The sequence below is a fragment of the Cyprinus carpio genome, chromosome B9 (genome assembly GCF_018340385.1).
Source record: "Cyprinus carpio isolate SPL01 chromosome B9, ASM1834038v1, whole genome shotgun sequence".
Lineage (NCBI taxonomy): Eukaryota > Metazoa > Chordata > Actinopteri > Cypriniformes > Cyprinidae > Cyprinus > Cyprinus carpio.
This window is the reverse complement of record NC_056605.1, coordinates 1,191,271-1,208,249: the sequence shown is the minus strand read 5'-3', so window position 1 is coordinate 1,208,249 and position 16,979 is coordinate 1,191,271. Positions and strand designations below refer to the sequence as shown.

Here is a 16,979-nt window from a genome sequence, read left to right as displayed (position 1 = left end):
TTTGTAGAGTCGGCGTGGCTCTGGTCCATTATCTTCTCACCGATGCCGAGACTGAACCGACAGAGACGCATTTCAGCCAGAATCAGCCAGAGTGTTATTGCTATCTGGGTATATATTTACATGTTATAACTTAAAAATTTGAATGTAATGCCTTTTTTTCCTAATTGTTTTGAGATCAAATCTTTTGTTATGTTCACGTAATAAAAGGAGACGATGCGCATTCAAGTTTTAGTGGAAAAAGGGAGTTTCAGACAGTCCTCATCTCTGCCGCACACAGTCTGATAAACGCAGCTCCGCTGTACAGTGAGACAGAAAGGACGGAGACGTAAGAAGGGAAAGTGCAGAAAATACAGCGGCTATTTCGTGCACAACTTGAACAAACTAGAACAGGTAAAGCTCTCAGCTGTGTGGATATTGGCAATATCGTTAACAATTCTCGTTATAATAATTACTAATATGGCTTCTTCTAAACAAGATCTTGGTCTGTGTTCTTTTAATGCGTGAACTTCATTATTTGAAGTGCAACTGCCGTCCAGTAATCGCAAAAAGCTCTGTGCTTTGTCACTTAATAAAAAAAGTACCAGCTTTAAAATTCTTCCGAATTCATACGAAATTCAAACAATACAGTTTTGGCGCTCCTTAATGGGGCAGGCGCGGTCGCTTTTGCGCCTCAGTTCAAGTGCAAGTGAACCCATTTAATCTTTCTCTTTACTAATATAGTACATAGTGAACATGAATTGACATCAAAAGGTAGTCTATTTTATAAGAGATCCTACAGTACAGCTTACTGAAATGTCTCATGTAGGAGGAGCCCAAGCTACACTCAGTGGCCAAGTGATGCTTATGCTCCATGATACTGGTACAGATTCTGTGTAATGAACAATTCTTTGTGACTGGAGATTTCAAGTTGGAAAAGACATTTAGTTCCTACCTTTAAGTGAACCTTAGTTCCCAGGTCATCTACAAGATGGATTAAAATGCTGATAAAGTCAAGAAAAGTTGAGACATAAACACATGACAGTATGATTGAAATGTTAAAATATAAATAAATATAATAATCGTAAAATAAATAAAACACGTTTATTCTGTGGCACCTAAAAAATTATTTGGCTCCTAAGTTTTTTCTTATAGGAGCCAGTGGCTCCTTACTCGATTTTTTTGTTTGGAGCCCTGATATTAACTTCATAACAGGTTTCAAATAACTTATTTTTGAGATCAGATGTGGTTTCGTATCACAGAATAAGGCAGAAATCATACTATTTTATAGCATTATATACAGTGATAAAGGCTATGTCGATTACCATTGCATTATAAATATACTTTTATTCTTATGAAATACCCAAGATTGCTTGAAGAACACAGACCATGTATTTTGTGCAATCACATGTTTATTGTCTTCAGGTTTCCTCAGTCAAGATTTCTCTATCTGCGTTTTATTCAGCTACAGCGATCACTGGATACCTCTGTTCATATTAGTGATTTCCTGGAGCATTACTTCTACTGTGCATATGTGGGGTTTCTGCGCGAGGGCGTCCTCCGCCTTCCAGTATGAATTAAACATCGTGTGTACTGCTCACACACACCTATTTTGGGTAAAACTCGGAAAGATAATAATTTTCTCTAAAAAAAAACAGGATTCACTAAATTATCGTCATTGATATCGTTATCGTAGTAAATATCAGAAATTATCGTGATACATTTTTAAGCCCATATCGTCCATCCCTAATATTACCCCAATCTTACAGTCTCTGCACTGGCTACCTATTAGAGTTCCGTATCAGTTACAAAATATTATTACTTACTTATAAGGCCCTTAATGGTTTAGCTCCTGCATACCTAACTAGTCTTCTACCACGCTACAATCCATCACGCTCCCTAAGGTCACAAAACACTGGACTTTTGTTAGTACCTAGGATAGAAAAAGTCCACTAAAGGAGGTAGAGCTTTTTCGCATTTGGGTCCCAAACTCTGGAATAGCCTTCCTGATAATGTTCGGGGTTCAGACACACTCTCTCTGTTTAAATCTAGATTAAAAACACATCTCTTTGACCAAGCATTCAGATAATGCATCTCATAATTTTGGACTGCAGTTATATCTGATCAAATGCGCATTATTATTCTTTAGCTTGGTTAAACTAATTAATTTTACTTGGCTGGAACAGCAGCTATTCTAATTATGTCTCTATTTGTTTCTCTGTTTTGCCACTAGGATTTTCACAATTCACATTTTACTGTGGCTATTTTGTTTTCTGGAAATCATGACATTAAACGTACAGTTGACAGATTATCAGATACTATCAGATAATGTTAATTCTGTGTTGAACATATAATGCAATCATCTGCAATTAAAGATCAATTCAAAACTAATTGAAGTAACCAAGAGCAGTGTGATCTGGCCAGGCAACTGTGTGCTGAGCTATAAAACACTGTTTCAGAGTGGCATCTGGTGGATTTTGAGTGACACACAACAAATAAAATTTCCAAAAAGAATGTCTGCAAGATTCTGTTTTTGACAGATTGCATTTTTAAAGGCAGCATCTTTACTTCCTCAATACACTGTATGCAGCAATATCAATACTAGAACTTTATTGGGTAACTTGAAAACTTGCATCCAACAAAAATATCTACAGAAATGTAATTGTCTGCTATGGAATAGTTCTTATATTATTTCTTTATTTTTATTATTATTTAATAATAATCACAAAACAATAGCAATTATTATATAGTCATACTAAACGGGTTAAAATAAGTGCTACATGTGTATGTTTTAGAGGTATATATAGTAAGTGTGTGTTTTACCTGAGCAGCTCTTTCTCTTTGAGCTCCAGCTGCAGCATCACGGCATTGAGTTCCATGTACAGATTGTTGGCTCTCTCTAGCTTTCTCTCGTAGTGTTCTCTGATGTCAAGAGCATGCCTGTTAAAATGAGTCAGACAGACGTCATGCTCAGTAACAGACACAAGGTCACTCTGCAAATGCCCACTGCTTTATTTCTTCTCTCACTGTAAAAATACAGTTATTGTGTCAGTAACTACACAATGTCACAAAGTCACCTCATCAAATATTCAGCCTATGTCATTACAGCATGTCTCAGTCAAAAAATAAGTTAGGTTACTGTGATTTAATTGCAATAAATTCATTTTCAGCACTTTATTTCACATTGTCCCAATGTTCTTATGGATAACTACATGCAACTAACCCTAAACCAAACCTTAATCCCAACCCTAATAATACTCAGTACAACTACTGTACACTGTAACAAGGACAGCTTAAAACAAAGTGTTATGTGCATGTATCTCTTGCTGACCTGAGTTCCTCTCGTCGCCGGTTGATCAGTTCTTCGTCCAGACGGTGAAGACACGTGCCCTCTGACTTGATCTTCTCAAAGTGTTGCTTGACCTCCTCACGCCACTCGGCCTGCACTCGCATACAGAGATCTCATATCAGCATCAGTCATTTGCTTTAACAACACTGTTAAAAGGGCTATTGAAGTGGCACTCACTTTTGTCCTTTCTATGAATTTCTTCAAAAATGTAACTCAGTGACTTGATGTAAGCCTGATGTAAAATGTTTTATACTATTAAAGCATGAAGTCAAAAATGTTTTAAAGAATTTCTTTAAAAAAAAATTTGGCATTTCCAATGAGTGCTTGTGGTGCTCGGCCAATCACAATGCACTGGATCAGTTGGCCAATCAGAGCAGACTGCACTTGTCAGAAGGAGGGACTTTGTAGAAAATGACACGTTTGAGAGAGGCCGGGCATAGAGGACCTACAGTGATGTACATTATTTGAAAAATAATGTGTTTTTTGAACATTAAAGCATGTCAGCATATTCTGTTACACCAAATACACAAAATAATGATCTTTAAAAAAGCATCATATGACCCCTTTAAGTATATTTAAATAGAGACACTTTCATGACTATGTTTGTCAGCACACTTGAGAACACTTTTAAAAAGTGCACACTGAAATAATGTCAAAGTAAAATATTTTCATATTTTTTCTAGATATCAAGTGGGTCAGCTAGCCACTGATTACTTATCATTCAAATTGTGTTGCAGCTTTTTTGTTTTCTGGAAATCACAGCATTAAATGTATAGTTAAATTATCAGACACTGTCAGAGAATGTTGATTCTGTTTTGAATGTATAATGCAATAATGGTGAATAGGGAAGTAGGCCTATTCACTATTATTTAAGAGATTAATTAAGACTATTAATTATATTCACTATTAATCAAGAGTTTCCCCTTAGTGAATGCTGCTTATTAATAGTTAGTAAGAAAGTTCTTAAGTTTAGGAATGTGGTAGGTTTAAGGGAACTAAAATATGGTCATGCAGAATAAGGCATATGTTAATATGCATGCTAATTAGTAGCTGGTGAATAGTCAGAACTGGACCTTAAAACAAAGTGTTACCACAATAATCTACAATCTACAATTAAAGATTAATTCAAGATGATCCTTCATCCTTCCATATTCTTCATCAGTCATCAGCTAAGACCTGAACTGACCTCTCAATATTCAAGATACTCACTTGCCATTTGCTCCTCACGATCCATATTCAAGTCTGTCAATAAATCACCTTGTTATTCCTCTTACCTGTTGTTTCTGGCTCGATTTGTGATAGAAGACCAGACCAGCACCAACACTTCCATGGATCCCCGGTCTCCCACTCCTGCAGACATTCCACAGGAGCTGGTCAACACTCTTTGTGCCTCTCTCACACCAGCACCCAGCCCTCAATCTGCCTCTACCAGTCCCATGGCTATGTCTGCTTCCTACGCAGGGGAACCAGCTGGATGTGGCAGTTTCCTCCTTCAAGTGGCGCTGTATATAGAGATGCAGCTGCAGAAATTCACCACAGAGCGCTCCAAGGTAGCATTCCTGATTTCTCTCCTTTCTGGTCATGGATTATCATGGGCGAAAGCAATATGGAATACCAGCAGTGTCATAATTAACTCCTATGAGGCTTTCACTAACCACTTCAAGGAGGTGTTTGGTTCCACTCAGGGGCGTTGCACAAGATCCCGGGCCCTATGCATAGGCAGTCCTGATGGGCCCCCATGACCCCCCAGTGAAAATATCCAGGTAAAATAAAATATATCCCAGACTTTTCAAGGGCCCTCTCTTTCTTTGGGGTCCTGGTAATCAGTACTGGTTTTACCCCCAGTCAGACGCCCCTGGTTCCACTACAGGAGAGCTCTCTGTTTCAGACCAGTTACTGCAGTTGCGTCAGGGTGCCTCTTTCACCAATGACTAACACTGTGCAGTTCCGAACTCTGGCGGTGGCTAGCAGATGGAATGAGGTAGCTCTTCTCAGCACCTACAGGCAAGGATTGGATCCCCGTATCCACACTCAAATGGCGATTTATGATGATTCTGTTGTATTGTAGGTATTTATGGTAAAGGATTGTATCATGTATCAGTGCTTGGCCGCCTGCCACACCACCGAAACTGCCCACCAGTCTGTCTCCCCCGCCAGCGGTTCCCCAGTACCAGAGCCCATGAGTGTGGGTTCCAATGAGATTTGTTTTGAGTAATGTATTTAATGACTTGCGGCTGGACTCTGCCTCTATTAAGCCGCTACCGATCACCACACTGGGGCCTGCCCCATCAAACCCCCACGTCCTGCAGTGAGTATCATTCAATTTGACTCAACAATTTCCACACTTTCAATGATTTCAGTGCAACTATTCACCCCAGCATGTTCTGTTACAGTCTTAACCCTGGTCGACTCGGGCTCAATCAGCCAACTTTATCTCACAAGACCTCCTAAGTCTTCTTCAGCTGCCTCACCGCCATCATGCCCAGGAGCTCCAAGTCAAAACTATTTAAGGAAAGCCGCTAGGACGTGGGCATGTGAGACATAAGGCCCCTCCCTTGAAACTCAAGATCGGTTACATCCATGAAGAGGAGATCACCTTTCTGGTACTGGAGGGACCCACGGTGGACGTCATCCTGGGACACCCCTGGCTCATCATCCTTTCTCCAGAGATCAGATGGGACTCATGTGAGGTTATTCGCTGGAGTAAATTCTGTCACCAACACAGGCTCTCTGCACTTAAACGTCCACTCCACAAGCCACCGGCTTTTCAGATCACTAAACTCCCAGATGGTCAAACTCCCTTATCCACTTCCCCTGGTCCCCGCCACACTTGAGGAACTCTGTGGGGCTCGTATCTTCTCCAAGCTGGACCTGCGAAGCGCATATAATCCGGGAAAGCAATGAATGGAAGACGGCCTTCATTACCCTGTCTGGCCACTATGAGTACCTCATTATGCTGTATGGCCTTGCCAACATCTTCCAGGGGTTTATGAACAAGGTGTTCCGGGAGTTCCTCCACAAGTTTGTGATCGTTTACATCGATAATATCCTCATCTACTCCCGGAACCTGGCCTACCATCACCACCACGTTATGCAGGTCCTTCAGAGGCTCCGTCAGCTCCATCTGTACCTCAAGCTGGAGAAATTTGAGTTCCACCGCCCCACAGTGCAGTTCCTCAGCTACATCATCGGCCAGGAAGGGAAATCAGGTGGACCAGAGGAAGGTCACAGAGTGGCCCATTCCCCAGTCTGTAAGGAAGTTGAAAAGGTTAACAACATCAAATTCCTGGGTCTGTATATCACAAACGATCTAACATGGACTGTTAACACTCACTATCGACTGAAGAAAGCTCAGCAGAGGCTTTTTTTCCTGAGAAAGCTCAAGAAAGCTAAAGTACCTTCTCAGCTCTTAGTGAGTTTTTAGAGGAGCACAGTAGAAAGCATTCTCTGCCATTGAATTACGGTGTGGTATACCAGCTGCACTACACAGAACCGAAGAGATCTTGCCCGGATAGTTAAGACTGCACAGAGAATTGTGGGAACCAAGCTCCCCGACCTGGACGATGATTTATGCTAGCCTTTATAAGGCGGCTAGCAACATCACCAAGGATTCAACTCATCCAGGCCACAGACTGTTTGAGCCCCTTCCATTCCTCCCTTGGGCCAAGTATGCACAAAACTCCCTCCGACAGAATACCACCGGCCTCACGCCCTTCCAGTGCATACTTGGCCACCAGCCCTCACTCTTCCCGTAAACAGGAGAGCCCTCTGAGGTTTCAGTTGTTGACTACTGGTTCCAAGCGAGCGAGAGAGTGTGGGACTCAGCTCATGTCCATCTTCAGCGTGCAGTACAGAGACACAAGACCTTCACAGATGCCCGGCATGTCTCCACTCCCTCTTACCATCCAGGAGACAAGGTATGGCTGTCCACCCGGGATCTGGGCCTCCGTCTGCCCAGTAGAAAGCTGTGTCCCTGCTACATTGGTCCATTTACGATCGAGAGGCAGATCAACGAGGTTACCTACCAACTACAGTTACCACCCAGGTATAGGATTCACCCCTTGTTTCACATTTCCCCTCCTTAAACACTTCTCTTCTTCTACTCCAGAATCCCACGAGCCAGACGAGCCCCCTCCTCCAGAGATACTCTCTCAACTTTCTCTTCACAATATCCCATAGATTCTCTATGGGGTTCAAGTCTGGTGAGTTTGCTGGCCAGTCAAGCACAACAACACCATGGTCCTTTAACCAACTTTTGGTGCTTTTGGCAGTGTGGGCACGTGCCAAATCCTGCTGGAAAATGAAATCAGCATCTTCAAAAAGCTGGTCAGCAGAAGGAAGCATGAAGTGCTCCAAAATTTCTTGATAAACGGGTGCAGTGTCTTTGGTTTTCAAAAAACACAATGGACCCACACCAGCAGATGACATCGCAACCCAAATCATCACAGACTGTGGAAACTTAACACTGGACTTCAAGCAACTTGGGCTATGAGCTTCTCCACCCTTCCTTTGGACTCTAGGACCTTGGTTTCCAAATAAAATACAAAACTTGTTCTCATCTGAAAAGAGGACTTTGGACCACTGGGCAACAGTCCAGTTCTTCTTCTCCTTAGCCCAGGTAAGATGCCTCTGATGATGCAAATTTTTTGAGATAGGAATTTTGGGTTTTCATAAGCTGTATGCCAAAATCATCAGTATTAAAACAATAAAAGACCTGAAATATTTCAGTTGGTGTGCAATGAATCTAAAATATATGAAAGTTTAATTTTTATCATTACATTATGGAAAATAATGAACTTTTATCACAATATGCTAATTTTTTGAGAAGGACCTGTATGTATAGTTCTAGTATGTTGTTATGCTCTTCTTTAGATCAGGGGGTTAAAATTTGGCCCACGAGTTCCCTGTGAATGTTTTGCTGGGTTACAGGGCCTTCAATTGGAGTAAATAAATGAATAAATAAAACATGAATAAATAATGATAGATATTACTGAATTCATGGCAAATGCAACAAACTTTTTTGTCAGATAGAAAAAGTAAATCACTGATTTTGAGCTAGAATGCAGTAAATTTACTGCTATTACAGATGGGACTCATGTTCTCATATCACAACACTGTATAACACGATTCTGAGTCACATCTGAATGGATCAAGAGACTTGCACTGTATTTGCCGCAGCGCTGTGCAGGTCCCGCTCTGCTTTTGTCCACAGCTGGCAGATGCATAGGTAGCGCCCCTTCACACTTTTGGAGCAGGCGATTTGCTTTTTGCAGTTTGGCATGCGCTGTAATTTAAAAACAGCACCTAACACAAGGGAGGTCTACCTTGCTTCGGGAATGTCTCAGTGCTCCCAATGGCCAGTACATGTCTGGTTCAGATTGTAAAATGTCATGTTGTGACACTCCAAAAACTTAAATTATAGTAATTCTAATATTAATTCATGATTCTCCTAAAAAATACTTTTTACCCTGAAAAATACTAATTAAAATAATTGCACTGTGTCAGGGAAATATACTATAACATTTATCATAGGGGTTACACTACATGACATTTTTTGTAAAAAGCATTTAGCATTTCCAGCATTTAGTGCATTTCCAGGATCCTTGCAGGTGTTTTGAACTAGACTTTCAACATACTTATTCTTGTTCCATTCTTAGGCAAACAGAAGTACATGCTCTCTGTTTCGTGACACATGACTCTGGTGTGGTTGTACAGAGGTGACTGAGCAACTCACCTGAGATCTGAAGTAGGTCTCCTGTGGAGTGGAGAGCACGTCTGCAGACGCGATGTCCAGATGCAGCAGAATCTGCCGGAACGATGGCCTGTTCCTGGGTTTGCAGTTCCTACATACACAAATTAGCATTACAAATTACTATCAGTCACTTAAACAGTTTCTACTTATTGGATCTTTTCCTTGACATTTTCCAGAGGGAAAATCTATTTCCACATAACTCTCTCTTGTCTTCCTACTTCCTTTATTGTCCCTGTGAAAAAATGCACATTAAGTACAAATTGAATTAAATATTTTCGGACATTGAAGTACATTTAAATTGCATGTAAATTTATTATAGTTTAAATTTATATTAAATGTAATTAGCTGAACTTAAGTAGGACTTCATAACATTTTTATATATAATTTCATAATTACTTCTATAGTCTTTGAAATATGGTTAAAGTGTACATATACGTACATCAGTTCTGTTGAACTTTGTATTTAAATATATTTGTAATTAGACATTTTTAATGAGGAAGTTGCAATTTTGTATATTTACACTACATATTAAAGAACACACTACAGTTACAATTATATTACAGTGCTTTGCATGTGCTTTTAGTATGTTGGTCAGCACATCAAAATAAGTGTACTTTTCTTAAACACGACAAAAGATTATTAAAACTTTGAAGTAAAACTTTGCATTTGCCATTATTACAAACTGCATTTAAAAGTCTGTTAAGAAACATAGTCATAACAGTGCATGTCTCTGTAAGTTCACTCAAGTGGCTTTTTTACCATTAACATGTTATCTGCAGTACAGTTATAAAATCTACTACAATTGCACATTCAGTACACTTCAGCATGCTTTCTTTCTTTCTTGGTTTCTCACCAGCACTGTCTGAGCAGGATTTTGAAGCCATCAGGGCAGCTTTCAGGAAGAGGAAGCTGCAGGCTGTTGTTTCCCACACCCCATATGATAGCGGAGGAGTCCACGTCTTTATACGGGATCTCACCGGTTAGCATCTCCCACAGCACCACACCAAACGACCTGTGGATGCCACATATCACAGCACAATATTCAAAAGACTTGTTTCTTTTATGAGCCCCATGGGCTTGGCTTGAACAATAATTCCAGCTGAAGAGAAAAACGCCAACATTTGTGATCATATTAGACAATGTGGGAATTTTTTTATTTTTTTTACTGTATATATTAGTTAAATCTGTAAAACTGTATTCTTTTTACACTAAAGTTCTAGAGTTAGAGGTTTATTTTTTTTCGTTTTTTTTTTTTCAGTGTGAAACAGCTCGTCATGTCACGCTGATAGCCTCGTGGAAATGTAGCACTGTTGCGTTTCATTCTCGTCACCAGAGGTAGCCTTCTGATTATATTGACTCTCACACTGCAAAGACTTCCACGTCACCATGGACTACATTTCCCATTTCTGGTTATATTGACTCTCACACTGCAAAGACTTCCACGTCACCAGTATTGGATGCCATTTATCTGATAGCCTGTTTTGTTGCCCTGTCTAGCCTAGTCGTGTTTTTGGATATCTTGCCTGTTGTTTGGATTTTTCTCTTGCCTTGCCAGCTGGTTATTGTTTGTCCCCGACTGACCTCTACCTGAACTGGATTACTCTTCTGTCTTGCCTAGTCTGTCAATGTGCGATATTATCGATCCCTGCCTGTTTCAACCATGCTCTTGTTAAATAAAGCCTGCAAATGGATCCATATTGCTCTTATCTTGCTGGTCCCGTAACAGAATACTCGGCCAACATGGATCCAGTGGCGTTTATGGAGCTATCCGGGCTAACTATGGACCCAGTCAAACAGCTGCTCGACCTGCAACAAGGGAGTTTACCAATTGAGGAGTACGCTACTCAGTTCTGTGATTTATCTTATAGGCTACCTTTTGACAAGGTCGCATTAAAAGACATTTTTCGTTTCGGACTAAATTAACCCATGAAATCATGGTTACCTGAAGGAAAGTTTAACTGTAGTTTAAAGGACTTTATGGACTATGCTTGACTGTCTGCTGGCTCTTTGTTCACTGTGGGAGTCGCGGAGGAGGAGTGTGATACCGCGCCTGTGCATGTAATGGCGGCGACAACAAAGCCCGTCCCTGTAATGGCTATGTCAGCAGAACTCCGTCATGTCACAGCTGCTAGTCCTGAGCCCCGTCATGTAACAGCTGTCATATCCAAGCATCGTCACGTAATGGCAGTCATTCTAGACCCCAGTTATGTTGCAGCTGCCACATCAGAGCCTGTTAATGTCTCAATTGATCTTCATGAGTCAAGTCAAGTCACAGCTGATCGTCATGAATCAAGTCAAGTAACAGTTGATCTTCATGAGTCTAGCCAAGTTACGGTTGATCTTCATGAGTCAAGTCAAGTCACAGTTGATCTTCCTGAGTCCAGTCAAGTCACAGCCTTCCATAGCATCGTCACATCTCAAAGGATTTTCTAGAGTCTCGCCACGTCTCAGCTTATCTGCCAGAGCATCGTCACATCTTAGCTGATCTTCTAGAGTCTCGCCACGTCTCATCTGATCTTCCAGAGTCAAGTCACATCCCAGCTGATCTTCCGGAGTCACGTCACGTCTCAGCTGTTCGTCCAGAGTCACGTCATGTCTCAGCTATTCGTCCAGAGTCACGTCACATCACAAGTGATCATCCAGAGTCACGTCACATCACAAGTGATCATCCAGAGTCACGTCCCATCACAGCTGATCATCCAGAGTCACGTCACGTCCTGTCTGTTGCACCCAGATTATCAAGGTCAGTCTTTCAGTATCCCAGTCTGGTATCCAGTGTCAGGGATGCACCGCTGGTGTCTGCACGGCCAGCTGGTATCCCCAAATCCAATCACTCTGGCCTTCCTGTTCCTGAACTGATTCCCCTGTCTTCCCTTGATGTGGATCGCTTTATGGTATGTTTGGGCTGCATACACCACCACAGAACCTCCCGAGGCGGAGACGCTCACTTCAGCTCCTTGCGTGGTGGTGGTGCCCAGCAATGCACTCTCAACCTGTTGTGTTGCAGTTAAAGAGCAATGATGTGCGCCAGGTCTTCAGGAAGAACAAAAGAAGGAAGGCACCAGGCACAGATGGTGTTACACCAGCCTGTATGAAAATCTGTGCTGACCAGCTGGCCCCCATATTTTCACAGATCTCTGGAGTTGTGTGAAGTCCCTTCCTGTTTCAAACATTCCACCATCATCCCTGTTCCAAAGAAACCCTAGATAACAGGACTTAACAACTACAGACCTGTGGCTCTAACGTCTGTCACCATGAAGTCGTTTGAAAAACTGGTTCTGGCTTATCTGAAGGACATTACTGGACCCTTACTGGACCCCCTGCAGTTTGCTTTACCAAGCAAACATGTCCATGGATGATGCAGTCAACATGGGACTCCACTTCCTCCTGCAACATCTGGACAAAACAGGGACTTACGTGAGGATCCTGTCTGTGGACTTTAGTTCGGCTTTCAACACTATCATCCCAACAGCCCTCCAGACCAAACTGACCCAGCTCTCTGTTCCTAGCTCTATCTGTCAGTGGATCACCAGCTTTCTTACGGATAGGCAACAGCTAGTGAGACTGGGGAAATTCATGTCAAACAGATGCAACACTGGTGCCCCTCAGGGATGTGTTCTTTCCCCACTGCTCTTCTCCCTGTACACCAATGACTGCACCTCTAAAGACCCCTCTGTCAAGCTTCTGAAGTTTGCAGATGACACTACAGTCATCGGTCTCATCCAGGACGGTGACGAGTCTGCTTACAGACAGGAGGTTGAGCAGCTGGCTGTCTGGTGCAGTCTTAACAACCTGGAGCTCAATATGCTCAAAACAGTGGAGATGATAGTGGACTTCAGGAGAAACCCCCCTGCACTCACCATCATAGACAGCACTGTGGCTGCAGTGCAGTCATTCACATTCCTGGGAACCACCATCTCTCAGTACCTGAAGTGGGACAATCACATTGACTCCATTATTAAAAAGGCCCAAAAAAGGTTGTACTTCCTTCGCCAGCTGAGGAAGTTTAACCTGCCACAGGAGCTGCTAAAACAGTTCTACTCAGCCTTCATTGAGTCTGTCCTGTGTACTTCAATAACTGTCTGGTTTGGTTCAGCTACAGAATCAGAAATCAAAAGACTACAGAGAACGGTTCGGAATGCTGAAAAGATTATTGGTGCTCCCCTACCCACCCTTCAAGAACTGTATACACCCAGAGTGAGGAAAAGGGCTTAGAAAATCACTCTGGATCCCTCACATCCAAGTTATCCCCTTTTTGAACTTTTGCCATCTGGCCAGTGCTTCAGAGCCGCAAATACAAGGACAGCCAGGCAAAAGAACAGTTTCTTTCCCCAGGCAATCTACTTCATGAACAGTTAAATGTTCCCCACTTATGCAATTAAAATGTGCAATAACCTCATATTTATTTGTTACCACCTCCATCCTGGTACATCCCTGCATCTCACTCTATTCTATTCCATTATCTATAGCACAATTTATTTATTTTTTGATTTTCTTTTCAATATTTGTCTATTTATATTTACATAGGAGAATTTATTTATTTATTTATTTTGTCTGTGTGTTGTTGTTGTCTCTGTGTACTGTGCTTATGTAACTAAAACAAATTCCTTGTATGCGCAAGCATACTTGGCAGTAAAGCTCTTTCTGATTCTGATTCTGAGACCGTTACTGAACTCTCCCTGTTTCCTGATGTTACTGCTGTAGAACCTCTAGACGTGTCAGTGGATGTCCATTTATGAACTCTCTGCCTGCCCAGCCACTGCCAAGGAGGCCATTTATGAACTCTTTGACTGTCCTGTCATGGATATGGAGACCGCCTGTAAATTCTCTGTCTGACCTGTCACGGATATGGGGGCCATTTATGAACTCTCAGTCTGTCCTGTAATGGTCAAAGGGACCGTTGCTGAACTCCGTACCTTTCCTGTTAAGGAGAATGTTAATAAACTCTCCCTGTTTCCTGTTGGTACCGCTGTACAACCTCCAGAGGTGGCGGCATCTTCTACAGAACCTCCAGAGGTGTCAGTGGTACCCACTTATGAACATTTGTCCTTCTCTGAACCTGTCAAGGTCTTTCTTGAACTCACTGTTTGCCCTGCCATGACCAAAAAGGCCGACCATGAGCTCTCAAATTACACTGTCATTTTCAAGGAAGCTGTTTCTGAGCTCTTTGCCTGTCCCGTTATGGCTAGGAAGGCTGTTTCTGATCTCTTAATTTGTCCTGTCACAGGCAAGGAGACTGTCAGTGAACTTCCAGCCTGTCCTGTTACAGCCAGAAAGGCTGCCCCTGATCTCTCGTTCTGTCCTGAACCTACCACAGAGGTCATCCATGAAGTTGTGTCTTGTCTCGACCCAACCATAAAGACCATTTTGGAACTCTCAACCCCGCCTGTCGCGGCTACTAAGACTGTAAATTAACTTTCTGTATGTGCTGTTAACCCTGTCATTGCCAGAGAGACCACAAGTGAACTATCTGATCGTTCAGTTCCCACTAATGAATCTGAGTGTGAAGTGTCAGCCTGGTTAGGCATAATCAATCAACGTTGAATTATCTGTAGCCCCCGCTTCAAGTAATATGTCTAATGAACTTTCTGTCAGTCCCGTTTCTGTCAATGAGTCTGATTTCAAACCGTCTGTCTGTTCTAATGTTACTAATGAATCTGTTTCTGAATTATCTGCCAGTCCCGTGTCCCTCAATAAGTCTAATTTTGTACAATTTGTCTGTCTAGTTCCTACGAAGGAGTCTAATTATGAACTGTTTGTTTGTTCAGTTTCAAACACTGAGCTTGAGTGTGAACAGTTTGTTTATCCTATTTCAGTCAGTGAGCCTTTTGATGAACTCTCTGCCCATTCAGTTGTCACCAGGAAAACTTTTGATAAACTTTTTGTGTTCCCTGCCTCGGTCATTGAGGCTGTATCTGCACTGTCTATCTCTTGTGTCTCAGCTTTCCCCAGGTCCCAGTCTCTGCTATGGGTTTCTGCTCCATCTGCTTCACCCAGCTGGTCTTCTGCTCTGTCTCCATCTGCTCTGCTGTGGATGTTTTCTGCTCCATCTGCTCCGTCGTGGTGGCCTTCTGCTCCGTTTGCTCTGGTCTGGTGGTCTTCTTCTCCATCTGCTCATGTCTGGTGGTCTTCTGCTCCACAGTGGTGGTCTTCAAACTGGATCTGGTGGTCTTCCACTCCGCCGTGGGGATCTTCGACTCGTCTGCTCTGCTGTGATGGTCTTCGGTGCCACCTGTTCTGCCGGTTCTGTCCCGGCTTTCTGCTCTGACATCTCCACCCTGGTTTCCTGCTCTGTCGGCTCCATCCTGGCTACCTGCTCTGCCTTGGCATTCTGCTCTGCTGGCTTTGCCTCAGTCCCCTGTCCCTTCACTTCCACATGGACCTGGCCTTCTGTCCCCTCCCCCTGTTCCGCCTCCTCTCCACCACCCTCCTGGATTGTACTATGTTGGGAGCGTCTGAAAGCCGCCCTTCTTGGGGGGGGGGACTCTGTCATGAATCCGGTCCGTATTCTTCTGTCTGCTCGCCACCAGGGGTAGCCTTCTGATTATACTGACTCTCACACTACACAGACTTACACATGTCACCATGCACTACATTTCCCATGCTCCATTTCACTGATTACGTATACACCTGCAGCCAATTACACCCACTATAAGAATCAGTCTCAAACAACCATTCACTGCCGAATATTGTATGAGTATGAGTATTGTATCACTGTTCTGCTGAAAGCATAATTACGGAGCCAGTTTCCTAGTTCAGTCAAGTCATTGCCCTGTCTAGCCTGGTCGTGTTTTTGTATATCATGCCAGTTGTTTGGATTATTCTCTTGCCTTGCCTGCTGTTTTTTGTTTGTCCCCAATCGACCGCTACCTGAACTGGATTACTCCTCTGTCTTGCTTAGTCTGTCACTGTTCGCTATTATCGATCCCTGCCTGTTTTGACCACACTCTTGTTAAATAAAGCCTGCAAATGGATGCCTCTCTTCTCGTTGGTCCCGTAAAAGTTCAAATCCCTGGTCGCGGACCTTTCCCGATCCCACCCCTCCTCTCTCTCCCACTTTACTTTATGTCTTAATACTGTCCTATCACAATAAAGGCAAAAACGCCAAAAGTAAATCATAAACAAATCATAAGTAATAAAAAAACAGCTTGTCACTGGGGCAGCACCCTTAAAAGGAAGACTATGTACCTTATCTACCCCTAAAAGGTAGGGATGTAACGATGTTATCAATATCGTGATATCGCAATAGCAAAATCACGAAATGTCGAAATTGTCATGGTCACGTGATGATATAAAACGATGAAATGGCAAAAAGTGGTTATTTAAATATATTTAAACTTCTCATTCTTACATAAAAGGTCTTTAAAGTTGTGTTTTGGGCCATTATGCTTTGGGACAGTATCTGTCAAATTAACTAAAACTGAAAGCATAACATGTCTTAATCCCTTCATCAAGTCTGTTTGCGCTGAGCGTTTCAAAGCGAAGTGCACACATTGTTGAGGCAATCAGCTTGTGAGCCGGTGTTTTCCGTGCCTAAGAAAGGCTACGTTCACACTGAATGAATACAATGAACTTGTTTATCATACATTCTGTGAGTTAAGCGCGCGTTTGTGTACGAAACAGACACCAGTTATGCTTTATTTCCACGACAGATGATTACAGCCTTTCACTAGATTTGAAGTGAGACGTAGTTTTGTATACATTTTCACTGAAGCTGGAGTTTTCCTTCAAAATAAAAGATTAAAAGTGCAGCATGAATTTCTGACAGCTAGCGGTTTAAATGCAGTCCAAATTTAAAATATCTCTCAAGTGTAGAAATTAGGAAAAAAGTATTGTAATTTCCTTACTGCAGTGTAAAGCAAAAATAATATACCTATAAAAAATACTAATTTTCATGTATTT

The 16,979-nt window shown here is 42.2% G+C and overlaps 1 protein-coding gene across 3 annotated transcripts in view; it reads right to left on the bottom strand.

Annotated features, from left to right (window-relative positions):
- The window catches only part of map3k12 (mitogen-activated protein kinase kinase kinase 12), a 50,387-nt gene that overhangs the window by 15,241 nt on the left and 18,167 nt on the right, over positions 1–16,979 (bottom strand). For all 3 annotated transcript variants that reach the window (XM_042730571.1, XM_042730570.1, XM_042730572.1), the window contains exons 6-9: positions 9,931–10,089; positions 9,060–9,168; positions 3,308–3,417; positions 2,800–2,916 (exon numbers count right to left, since the gene is read on the bottom strand). In XM_042730571.1, coding sequence (XP_042586505.1) covers positions 2,800–2,916; positions 3,308–3,417; positions 9,060–9,168; positions 9,931–10,089 — 495 coding nt within the window. The remainder of the gene's footprint in view (positions 1–2,799; positions 2,917–3,307; positions 3,418–9,059; positions 9,169–9,930; positions 10,090–16,979) is intronic.